We start from the raw sequence: 12,483 nt of genomic DNA, 5'->3' as shown, positions 1-12,483 counted from the left end.
GATTTTCACGATTCACGTGTTCTCTAGGGGTGCAAAGGAAGCTCTTTTCCAGACCCTCGAGGAAGTAGGGCCTCAGGCTGGGACTGTCAAAGCGACGTCCACGCCCCTATGCCTGAGATGGGCGGGATGGGGCGGTGAGTACTGTGAACACTTCCTTCTGAGAGTGGCTCCGTCAAATCACTAGTGCCCGAAAAGCTGCAGCCGAGGCCTGAGCTCAGCCTGAGTATCGGGCGGCCCTTGTCCAGGCTGGAGGCTCGACCCGACCCGAACTTCTGGTTCTCCAAATCGGGACAGATAGTCTGGAGGAGCTTGAGTAAAACTCGGCTCCCGCCCCCGCGTGGGCCCAGCCCCCTCCGGAGCCACTACACCTCCTTCCTTTCCTGGCTGGGTCCCCGGCCCAGACCCGGCTCTCCGCGGCTCCTCTGGGCTCCAAGTTGGCGCAAACAAAGCCCTGATTGACTGCCTGTAGAGGCGGGCCTCGCGGCCGGGCCGCCTCCTCCCTTCCTCGGCCTGCCAGGGATTTGCAGGGAAGGGCGGGGGCGGAGAGGGGGAAACTCCGGGGGTGTACTGGACTGTGTGGGGTTGAGCCCGCGCGTTTGAGATTGTGCCCACCCTCCGTCCCAAGCCTGGACTGTCCCTTCCACGACCCACTCCCCTTAGGCCCATGAAGGAACATGGGTCTCCAGAGGGTTGGGCGGGGTCTTTCATGGGCTAGCTGTTTTTCGGGGGTCTCCCGGGTCACCCGAGTTCCAGACTGCTTGTGAGGAAGGACAGCGTGGGCGCAAAGAGCAAGTGGGGTCTTCCTTGGGGAGTTTAGGTTAATCTGTACCCTTTCTGGAACCTGCGGGAGGGGACAGGCAAGAGGAGAGTTGGTGCTCCTTTTTTCCGTTTTAATACTCCTTCTTCGGGGAATCTTGACTGGGAAGACCGGATTCAGTAGTCTGGAAAGGGAGCTGGGGAAGGCAGCGGCAGCTAGAGTAGGTAAAGCTAGTAAGAGGAGGAGGAAGGGCTGTGTAGGAGAACGAGGCGAGGCTGTAGCGGCTGCCTGTTGAGGGAGGAAAAGGTGGGGGGAAGGAGGGGGAGGAGAGAGATGACATGGGGAGAGGAGGAGGGGGGTTGGATGTGGGAGGAGGAGGAGAGGGCTCGAGGGACCGTCTGTCGCGGGACAGGCTGGTCAGCTGGGGAGCTGAGCCGGGAGGAGGAGGCAGCGGCAGCAGCAGTGCTTAGAGCAGCCGCAGGAGCAGCAACAGCAGCCAGCAGCAGCAGCAGCAGCAGCAGCAGCAGAAACAAGTACCAGCTACACAACGGCTCCTCTGGCCGAGCGGCCACAGTCCCTGGGTCGCGATGGCGCTACAAAGCCAGGCGAGCGAGGAAACCAAGGGGCCCTGGCGGGAGGTAGACCAGGAACACCATGAACCGGTGGGGAGCCCCGAGCCAGAGCCAGAGCCCGAGCCCGAGCCGGTTCCAGTGCCTCAGCCCGAGCCCCAGCCCGAGCCTCAGCCCCTTCCAGATCCTGCAACCCTGCCGGAGCTGGAGTTTGAGCCCGAGTCGGTGCGTGAGCCTGAGCCCACGCCCACAGTGGAGACCCGCGGCACCGCTCGCGGCTTCCAACCCCCCGAAGGTGGCTTTGGCTGGATGGTGGTTTTCGCTGCCACCTGGTGCAACGGCTCGATCTTCGGCATCCAGAACTCCTTCGGGATCCTCTACTCCATGCTGCTGCAGGAAGAAAGAGAGAAAAATCGCCAAGTGGAGTTCCAAGCAGGTAAGTGACCCGGCGCGCCCCACCTGGCATTCTAAGCGGGAGTGTCAGTCAGTTACCATTGCTCCAGACCCCAGACCTCTTGGAGCTAGGCGCCCCTCCAGCGCGCTGCTCAGACTCCTCCCTCTTGCCCCTTGCCCTTGGCTCTGCTAAGGCGCAAGTTGCCGAGCTCTGGACAGCTTTGATAGCGGAGACTACGGACAGGGGTGGGACCAGGACATTATTGATCATAAGCAAGGAATGAACATTTTCCATGATAAATCCAGTGGCATCTTTTGGGCTTGTTTAACATTCTCTGCCGCGTGTACGGGGGGGGGGAATTTTAGTTTAGGATTTTTTCTGGGAGGGGGGGTTGTGGGAAGGGGGCGGGGAGTCATGGAAAGAGGAGAGTTGGAAGGCTGAACATGCTTTGAGAGAAACATTGCATTTCAGATCTCCTCAGCAACCTCTGCTCCTGTGCAGGGAACTAAGGTACCAAAAGCATTCTGGCAATTTTGGTGACGCTGTGTAAAGCTTCAAACACATGCCAGGCATTTGTGTATGAAGAGAGAGGAAAGCAGGGAGTGTGTACAAGTTGGGCTGTGTGCAAGTATCTTATGGAGCTTATGGTTAGGTCGAGCTAGGCCCAACCATTCTTCTAGTCACCCTGCAGAAGGGAGAAGGTCTCCGTGCCCTTTGAACTGAACCCCAAAGCAGGCAGGATGCCAGTCTTTCTGTCTTTTGCATGACAAGTTGACGTGCTGGGCCCTGAGGCGGGTTTATTCCATGCCACTTTCCAACCTCCTAGAGGTGGTGTCCTCCACCTTTAATCTATCAACAGGGTGCATCTTAGGTCTTCAACCGAAATGCAGGTCCTCACACCTCCTTTTCTCAAAGCACACTTGGTCTTCCCTAAGCAGGGTTTGGGTGGCATAGTCATCATTCTTCAGGCTTGGGGTCATGGGACCACAGGCATGCTCTTCTCACTGAGTGGGCCTGTGGATTCAGGTCTGAGGAGATATCTTGCTTCCTAAACAAGCAACTGGTCAAGGCCTTCAGCAATTCTGATGAGTCTCAGGACTCAGCCAAGAGGTTAGGAATACTCTCTCCCTCTTGTGACACCCCAGAACAGCTTCACTCTCCACCCACTAGAAGTTCACAGTTGAAAATATTTGGCTTTCTGTTTTGTTGCCCAAGGGGGAAAGGGGGCTCCCTCCTCCAACCAGGCTCAACAGTACTTCTGTTTCTCTCTGAGGAGGCCTAAATATTATATATAGTGGATGTAGATGGAAGCCTTGAGTTCTAGGGCATCCACGTGTGGATTCCTTAACACCTTTAAAGACTGTCCTTCCCTCTCATCCAAAGACTTGGTATTTTGCACCTTCCTAGGCTTCCACAGAAGAAGGTACATGGGGGTTATTTTGCCTTCTACATGTGGCATTGTCCTAGTAAAGCGCAGGCCTGGTGTGTGAGTGAAGGGCTGTCCAGGGTAGTCTCAGCACTGACCCTGATACATTGAAACCTAAATGGAGAAACAGCTTCTAGAGGAAGGTCACTGCCACACTTATGCCTGAAATGATCTTTTCTCGGTGTTGGTACTCCTTGAGAAGTGAGCTTGGTACAGCATCTGGTTGTTGCCTACTTTACCCCAGAGAGCACTGTGGAATACTTCTTGTGGTTGAAGGCAGGAGGTCAGTGGCAAAGGTCTGGGTAAAATTTCATGGGAAACAGTAGAGGGTGGCCTGAAGCTAGTCCCTGGCATTTATGTGGCGTAAGCAGGCTGGAGCTGGAGCCTTCAGAAGTATAATGAAACTTGGAAAAACCACTATTGTACCAGGAAGAGGTTCACTGCTGGGGAACAAACTTCAAAGTAGGTGATCATAGGGGACTCAGGGGGAGGGCTGGCTGGGACTTTCCGCTCAAAACCTCACAGTGTAGCAGGGAAGGAGGGGCTGCGTTGGGCAATGCAGAGGTGTGGCTGGTGTGTACTGGGACACAAACTGATCCATAGAAGGTCTGGGGTTGCAAGTTTAAATCATGGATAGTATAGATCACGAAGGAATGGAAATAAATTTTATGTTCTCAGAGTCTCATAATACTTTCACGTGTTGTGAATTAATGAAAATTAGTTTTGATAGTAAAGACTCTCAGGAGCCACTGATTTTTAATTTGGAAAAGTCCAAAACTCTCTGCGACATTCCCAAGCTCCTAAAATGTCATCATCAATACCACCTTCTGTGAGCCTCCAACTTTCCTTAGCAATCACTTACACCCAGATATTTCACATATCTCTCCACCTGAATATATTTTCATAGTTTAATAAAAAACTTTCTCGTGATTTTTGCCACAGTACTGGTGTCTCAAAGGGACAGACACTGATATAAGTTTGCTAAAATCTTCAATTAGTGTTTGCCTGATAGCCATTATAGTGAACATGTAACACACATAGTCAAGGAGGTTGATACATTGTCCATTTCTATAGTTGGTGTGCTACCCATCTCTATCAATGTTTGGCATGTCTTCCCAACTCTAAAATTGACTAACTTAATGTTTAGAGGCACCTAACAAAGTATGTTCTCTTTGACTAAGCCAAAAAGCTTCCCAGCCCTAAAGTTATACCGATTAGTTTAATGTGCCTAGGATTCTGCATATGATTGGAATTGTTGTGATGGAACCCCAAAGAAAGACAGTTTTTGATGTTTGGTGGCTAATTTCACAACAGACAGGTCTCTAGAAAGAAACCACTGGAGTAGAAGGGAATTCAGATCATTCTGGAGAATGCAATGTACAGTTTTTGTGGACTTCATAATGTGTGCAGTTCTCTGGTTGCACCAGCAGTAAATATTATCCCCCCTTCTCACTTGTTAGAGAGGGAAGCTAACATTCTTGGGGAACTAAGCATATGAGGACTGGCAGATAAAAGGTTCTCTGGATAGAAGTAGTTTACCAAGATCTAGTTTAGGGGGAAATGGGAAATATCGGATGAGAAAGAAACTTATACTTTTTGTAAAGTTTGTGGGAAATTTGGGAGTCCTCCAACTCAGACAAAGCTTTTGGTAGAGCAGGGATCTTGGAAATGACTGCATTACTTCCTATGATGAGAGGTGAGCCTTTCTGAGGAACGAAGAGCAAGGTGTCATTACTTGCAGGTCCCAGTTTATTAGCGACAATTATTTTTATTGTTGTTGTTTTGGGGCCACACCTAATAGTGTGTGGTGCTGTTAATAGTGCTCAGGACTTACTTCTGGTGAGACTTGCAGGACTACATGTGGTGATTGAACCTGGGGTGGCTACATGCAAAGAAAATACTTTACCTACTTTACTATCTCTCTGCTCTGCCCTCAATGACACTTCTAAATAAATTGGAGCTCGGGTGAGGTTATGAGTTGGAGGTCCAGAGGACAGGGAAAAATAAGCCAGAGTTGTTAACACTGGCTCCAAGCCTTGGTCTTTTTTTTAAATAGAAAGGTTTATTGGAAAGAAGGGAAAGGATACGACACTCCTTAGCTATGGAGGAACTTAGTATAGGACTATGTTTGAAGACTTGGTCTTTTTGAATGTGCTCCAGAGTAAACCCATTATCCTGAACTTTCAACCTTGACTACTAGTGTAGCACTGAGAATAAAACATGAAGGAGACAAATTTTTAGAGCAGTTTATAAGCATGCTCCTTGTAGATGTCGAGGTAGTGAATGTAGTATTATCACTATCCAAGGAAAAGAACAAAAGTCAGGAAGATTCATTATTGGGCAAAAGAATATTGAACTCATGGACAATTATGATAGATAGAATTTTCTAAATTGGGGGAAATAGTATTGTCTTTGGACAAACAAAAATTTACAATGTTGAGTGGGGTGAGGGATAGACTTGACAATCTTTATATCTCTTCATTGTAGTGTATTTCACTTGTTCTCTGGATTGATCTCCAAATTGTTTATTTGGAGAGATAAATATATTGCTTCTCTGGATTAATTCCTAAATTGTTTATTTGGAGAACTAAATATATTAGGGGAAAATCTTTCAATGTGTTCCCTTTGGCCAGCTTACTTCAACTTATTTTTCTACATCTTCTTCAACCAAACTGGGTCCCAAATTGGGACCATGACTCTTACTGGAAGGGATGAGGAGTAGAGGTTGGGGCATTTGAAAGCTAGGAATGTTGATTCAAAATAGAGTGGCTATTTGAGGCCCTGCTGAAGTCTAAATTAGTTTTGGAGGGGGTAGGTACACTCCAGTGGTACTAAGACCCACCAGAACTATACCCATTAGTGTCCAGGAAACCAGGAAAATGTGGAGATCAAATCCAGGGCTCTGTGCATGCCAAGAATGTGCTCCAGACCTTTGAACTGTGTTCCAGACCTTTACATTTAAATTTGTATTTCAATGGGCTGAAGTAAAGAACAATAATATCAGATAGACAGTGATTTGGTATTAGATTACTTTTGCTTCTGACTTGCTCTATGGCTTTGAGTGTGCACTTTAATAAGTGTATACCTCGATTTATCTAATTTTTAGATTATTTCCTCACATTCCCTTCCCTTTGTTGTTGTTTTGTTTATTTTAGTGATAATTGAGGGACACAAATATTTGGTTGTGCTGTTTTCCAGGAGTAACCCACTTAGTTGTGGTGCTTACACACTTAGTTGTGGGGCTCACACACATTTGGTTTTGGTGTACCAGATATTTCACACTTTGCAGTGGTGTCAGGTCACTAACAGCAGTCACTGAACTTGTACTCTGGCAGCTGGGATGGTGCCAGAGATCTAACGTTTGTCCTCACATTTGCCAGACAAGTGCTCTACTACAGAGTTATCCTAACCCAGCTTATCTATTTTTGCAATGAAAGGGTTCAACCAAATGAGCTTTCTAGATGTACTATCATCTTCTAAAAGAATTCTGTGATAATTTATTCTTTACTAGTCACTGGACATAAATTTCGGCTCATTTGTACAAATGCAAGTTTTTAAATCTGTCTGAATAAGGGTTAGGACACTTTGGGGAAAAATTGGGAAAGCAATGAAAAACTGTATAAATAACATTTCACTGTGCACCTGAAAATGAAGGAGGTGATAAAATATACCAATGTGGTTGAAAAAGATATTCTCCTTCTTAAAACCCTTACGCAAAAATAAGTCTTATGTACAACAGTTTCTCCCTGAATGCCTGCTATTGGGCAGAGTTGTGCAGAATTGGCCTTCTTAGTATGTCTTAGCGGGAGAAATAGGACTACAGTTTGGGTATCCACAATTCCTGGTCAATGTCAGGGTTTATTCAGGGTTTGCTCGAGCGGGCCCAGTAACGTCTCCATTGGAGACTTTGTTGTTACTGTGTCTGGCATATACTCTCAGTAGCTTGCCGGGCTCTCCGAGAGGGGCGGAGGAATCGAACTCGGGTCGGCCGTGTTGGCTGCGTGCAAGGCAAACGCCCTACCGCTGTGCTATCACTTCTCGGCCTTAGGGCTGGAGCGATAGCACAGCGGGTAGGGCATTCGCCTTACAAGCGGCCAACATGGCCGACCTGAGTTTGATTCCTCCGCCCCTCTCGGAGAGCCCGGCAAGCTACCGTATTCGATATGCCAGACACAGTAACAACAAAGTCTCCAATGGAGACGTTACTGGGCCCGCTTGAGCAAATCGCCGATCAACGGGAGGGCCTTTACCTTTTACCTTATTCAGGGTTTAGTAAGAGCTTGGCTACTGAGATAATAGTACAGAGCTCTCTCCTTTCTCCTAGATTTATTCTTGCTTGTAATTGGAAATAATCTTTCCAGTTTCATTAAAATTAGAAACATCTATAGACTAGACTAGCAACATTTTTCAGAAATATGTAAAGGGTATTTCACCTTTAGAGCAGATATGTTTCCCAGAAGGGCATACTACTGTTTTTTTTACAATAGCATATTTCAATTTTGTTGAATTTTGAAAAGAAAGAGTTGTTTATTCTTTTTAGATTATGAAAAAAGAGTAGGATTACCTGTTTTAGGTTATTTTCTGGAGCCAGAGTGATATTATAGTAGGTAGGGTGCTTACCTTCAATGCAGTCTGCCAGGGTTTGATCCCCTGCATCCCATGTGGTCCTCCAAGCACTGCCAACAGTGATTCCTGAGTGCAGAGCCAAGGGTAAGCTCTGAGAACCACCAGGTATGACCCACCTCCCTGACCTTGCCACCCCCTTAAGGTTATTTTTTCACATGGAATTGAATGAGTAAATATTAGAGAAAAATATTTTTAGTTTATTTTTTGTTTTGGCTACACCGGTGGTGCTGAAGGGTTACTCCTGGGTCTGCACTCAGGAATTAGTTCTGGAAGTGATGCCAGATAGGATGCTAAAGATGGAACCCAGGTTGACTGCATGCAAGGCAAGCACCCTATCTGCTGTACTATCCAGTTTTAGAGAAAAAAATTAAAAAAAAACACAATATGCCTCAAGCCATGAATTATGAACACTCTATCTGAAAGAATATATGTATATGAAATCAGACTTAATGTAACAGAGGTTCTTAAGGGCCATGAAGGACAAGTACAGTGGACCCAGATTGGACAAGTTGTTAGAGAGATGGAGAGGATGTGACCAGCTTGTCCTAGAATCTTTTGAAAGTCCACATCAGTAGGACTTATAAATATTTATGGTTTTATCTTCTCTTTATCCTGCATCCATCTCAATACTCAAAGGTCATTAGGAAAAAGGTTTGGTCACTTCAGTTCTTCAATATTTCAGGAGTGACAGAGGGCTAAATTAAAGGAGGCCTTTTAAACAGCTGCCTTAAAGGTGGTTACTGTTTTACTAATATGAAATCATTTCACACTTACTTATGAGTGAAGGTTGTGACCTGTCTGAGAAGTTTGAGGAAGTACATGCCAATTGATCCTAGTAGTCTGGTACTCCTCTATACTCTACCTATGTTCTAGCTTCTAGAGTTGGTAGGAAAAAAAGGTATAAAATTGGCTGTTCCAACCACAAATTATCTTAGTTCGTTCTACTTTCATGGTACATTTATATAATTTTACTACACATACCAGCTCATTTCCTCCCTGTATTGTTGTCTCTCTTCTCTACTTGGGCTTCAGACGTTGTGTAGGACCAACACAAGCCCAATATCTCAGACACATTTCCATAATTCTACAAAAGCATCCCATCCTTTTCTCCTTCTCACCTCTCATATTCTCTAATTTTGGAGTAAAGAATGACTATCTTTGAAATATTAAATAATATGGAAGCTATCACAAATCACAAATCATCCTGTTATTCGTTGATTGCGTCGAGCAGGCCCCAGTAACGTCTCCTTCATCCTAGCCCTGAGATTATATTCAAGGCTCTTTAGGAGAATGAGACACCACCATGCTGAGACCACTCTCCGCACACACGAAGGTACTGGTAGAGGGACAAAGTCACGCGGGTTCCGGGGCCGAGATCTCCAAGCCTACTAGGATTGGGGCCGAGCATCCTCCACCCAGATCCTCCAAATTCCAGTAGGAGGGTTTCACACCCACCAATTGGCCCCCTGGCACCGTGTAATCCCATCAACGGCCAAGACTCAGAGACTATAAAAACCAGCTCCCGGAAGAGAACAGTGCAGTCTCCTGCCCCCGCGCCTGGCTGCCCTCGCCGGGGCCCCTTGGAGGGGAGCTGGTTGAGCTTTTCTCCCTGCCCCGACCAGGGCCCCAGCAGCCAAAGACCTCCAGGACCAGCCACCACCATGCTGAGACCACTCTCCGCACACATAAAGGTACTGGCAGAGGGACAAAGTCATGAGGGTTCCGGGGCTGAGATCTCCAAGTCTACTCGGATTGGGGCCGAACATCCTCCACCCAGATCCTCCAAATTCCAGTAGGCAGGGGTCACACCCACCAACTGGCCCCCTGGCGCCGTGTAATCCCAATGGAAGCCATAAACTCAGAATATTTTTTAGAAAGGTTGCTCCTTCTAACCCCTCTTTATTTCTACATTTCCTCTTTCCATGGGCCCAGGACTTCATACGTGTTCACATTATGGTAGGTCTTGCTCAATACTATTCAACATATGTCTGATCAGTGGCAACATTTTCTCTTCAATTACTATCATTGTATCCCATCTCTTGGGACAAATGAACACTTAGAGATTTCAAATTGGTTTCATTAGCCTCAGGGGTTCTGAATTGAACAGGCATTTACATTGTATTTTGAGACCCTTTCTTTTCTCTTGGTGCCCCAGATCCTGCAGAATTGATTGTACAAAAGTGAGAAAAGATCATACATATGTCTTCTTTAAGAAAGTCTCTGTTCATCTCCTCACCCCATTTATGTTAATGAGTTTTGTGAGGGCTGGAGCAATAGCACAACAGTAGGGCATTTGCCTTGCATGAGACTGCAACCAGGCCAGCCGGGTTTGATTCCTCCGCCGCCCCTCTAGGAGATCCCAGCAAGCTACTGAGAGTATTGCACCTGCACGGCAAAGCCTGGTAAGCTACCCGTGACGTATTCGATATGCCAAACACAGTAACAACAAGTCTCACAATGGAGACGTTACTGGGCCCACTCGAGCAAATAGATGAACAATGGGAGGACAGTGACAGTGAGTTTAGTGATTGCTTTATATATTTTGTATCTATAAACTATCTCATATATTGTGTGCAAATATTGTATGCAAATATTTTATCCCATTCAGTAGGGTGTCTTTTTATTAAAACTCTCTACAGAAGTTTTTTAATTTGATGTAATTCCATTTGTGTATTTTTGTTGTCTTTGTCACGGGGCCATTTCACTGAAATTCCTCTGTAGCAAGTTTCTTAGAGAGTTCTACCAATATTTTCTTCAATGTATTTTATGGGTGGATTCTGGTCTAATCTCAATGTCTTTAATCCACTTTGAGTTTACTTTTGTGAAGTGGTATCATACTGAATGAAGTCAGTCAGAAGGAAAGGGAGAGATGCAGAATAATCTCTCTCCTATGTATTACTTAAGAAACACAGCAAGGTAGTAGTGAAAATCCAAAGGAAACATAATAGAATTACTGATACACATGATTTAGTTGAGTAGGGGGATGAGAAAGAAGAATTTTGGGGTCTTTAGGGAAGGGATACAGGTATATTGGGGGTGGGTATAATGTTGGAATTATGTCCATGAGAAATCATTATTAATAGCATTGTAAACAAAAAATTTCTAAAGTGAGAAAGCGGTGGAAACAGACTTCTGAATTCCAGCTAGAGTAAAATATACCTTTAGTGGGGCAGAGAAGGGTAAGTTACCCTTGGGAGCTCCCAGGTTAGTTGTTTCCCTACTTCTTCTTTAAAAATGTAGTGGAAGAGAGATACTACTAAGCAAGCAGTCCTTTTGCCCAATTTATCATGTGGATCTTCCTTCCCACCCTCTGACTCAAAGTGGAAGGGCAGGTGCCTACATCCTTGTTTTCAGATTTGTGTACATGTGTGATGTCTGTTTGAACCAAATAACACAATTGCTTAATAGTGGAGTACATGGTGTCTGTGAAGCTGAAGTCACAGGTTCAGTTACTTGTTTAGATCACTGAACTTCTCACAAAGAAGAGAACTCTCTTTATGTTCACCATCCAAACTCCTCAAGAAGGACTGAGAAGAATGGGGATGACTCTTTTAGAACTCTGTGCCTCTGGGCGAAGGACATAAAGTCCTTTATGTCCTTCTTTGATGGTTAGCGTCCATCTTTGATGGTTAGTGTTTTACTCCAAAGAAGGAAAAAAGGGGCTACAGAGATAATACAGTAGGTTAGTTGCTTGCCTTGCATACGGTTTGATTCTAGGTGCACTGGATATGGACTTCTAAGCCCTGCCAGCAGTGAGCCCTGAACTCAGAGCCAGGAGTAAACCCTGAACATCTCCTGAGCTTAGAGATGGGAGTGAGTCCTGAGCAACACCTGGTGTAGCCCCAAAATAACAACAGAAAAGAAGGAAGAAGAAGAAAGGAGAATGAGAGGAAAGAAGAATTTGAAGAATTAATGTTTATTTAGCAGTTAACACTTCATCAAACATATTTACTATTTTGCATATGCCAACTCATGTTAATTCTCAGTAGTCCTATGAAGTAATGTTATGTCTACCATTTTACAGAAAGAAACCAAAGCACAGAAGTTAAGTAAATTGTTCAAACCATTAACAGTAAATAAATACAGAGCCAGAATTTAAACCCAGGCAGTTGGAGCAGAGAATGTATCTCACTGGTAGAGTAATTGTTTTCATAAGTGAAGTACAGGGTTTGATTCCTGACACCATCAAAAAGAAATGACAAACGAAAAGAAACCCAGGCAGTTGGAGTTCTGACTTTTGCTTTTAGCTATCTTTAATGCATAGTAAAGATGAGGGGAGGGGGTAATTACCAAGGATAACTGCTGCTGAGGTTTTTTCATTCTGATAGCCTTGGGGTATCTGTATGACTAAGACATAGAAAGAGATGACTTAAAAGAGTTTATTTAACAGAAGTCTGACAGTCTTATGATAGAAGACATATCCCTTTAACCACCCATGTTACTCTTTCCCGAATAATGACTCTTGGGTGCAAAACGGACCAAGGAAACAATTTCTTCTTTGTTCGTTAGACTTGAGAAGTCACGTAATATTTCAAGCCTTTAGTGTTCCCATCTATAAAGTGGGACTTATAATATTTACTGTTATAGGACTATGAAAAGGTAAATGAAATTGTGTATGTGAAGGATCTTTGTTAAGTTGTGAAAGATTGGTGTTATCACTACTACTTGGAAACTTTTTTCTGATCCTAGAAATAGAGTTCTATCTTTTCTT

General features: G+C 45.2%; 1 protein-coding gene across 1 annotated transcript in view; it reads left to right on the top strand.

Annotated features, from left to right (window-relative positions):
• The first annotated feature begins 1,116 nt into the window (after positions 1-1,116).
• SLC16A2 (solute carrier family 16 member 2) overlaps positions 1,117-12,483 on the top strand; it is a 161,386-nt gene continuing 150,019 nt past the window's right edge. The window contains exons 1-2 of the mRNA XM_056130114.1: positions 1,117-1,219; positions 1,251-1,762. Coding sequence (XP_055986089.1) covers positions 1,345-1,762 — 418 coding nt within the window. The 5' untranslated portion in view covers positions 1,117-1,219; positions 1,251-1,344. The remainder of the gene's footprint in view (positions 1,220-1,250; positions 1,763-12,483) is intronic.

The sequence above is a fragment of the Sorex fumeus genome, unplaced genomic scaffold (genome assembly GCF_029834395.1).
Source record: "Sorex fumeus unplaced genomic scaffold, SorFum_2.1 ptg000073l, whole genome shotgun sequence".
Classification (NCBI taxonomy): Eukaryota; Metazoa; Chordata; class Mammalia; order Eulipotyphla; family Soricidae; genus Sorex; species Sorex fumeus.
Note: the sequence above shows the minus strand (reverse complement) of the source record. Positions and strands in the feature narration are given on the sequence as shown.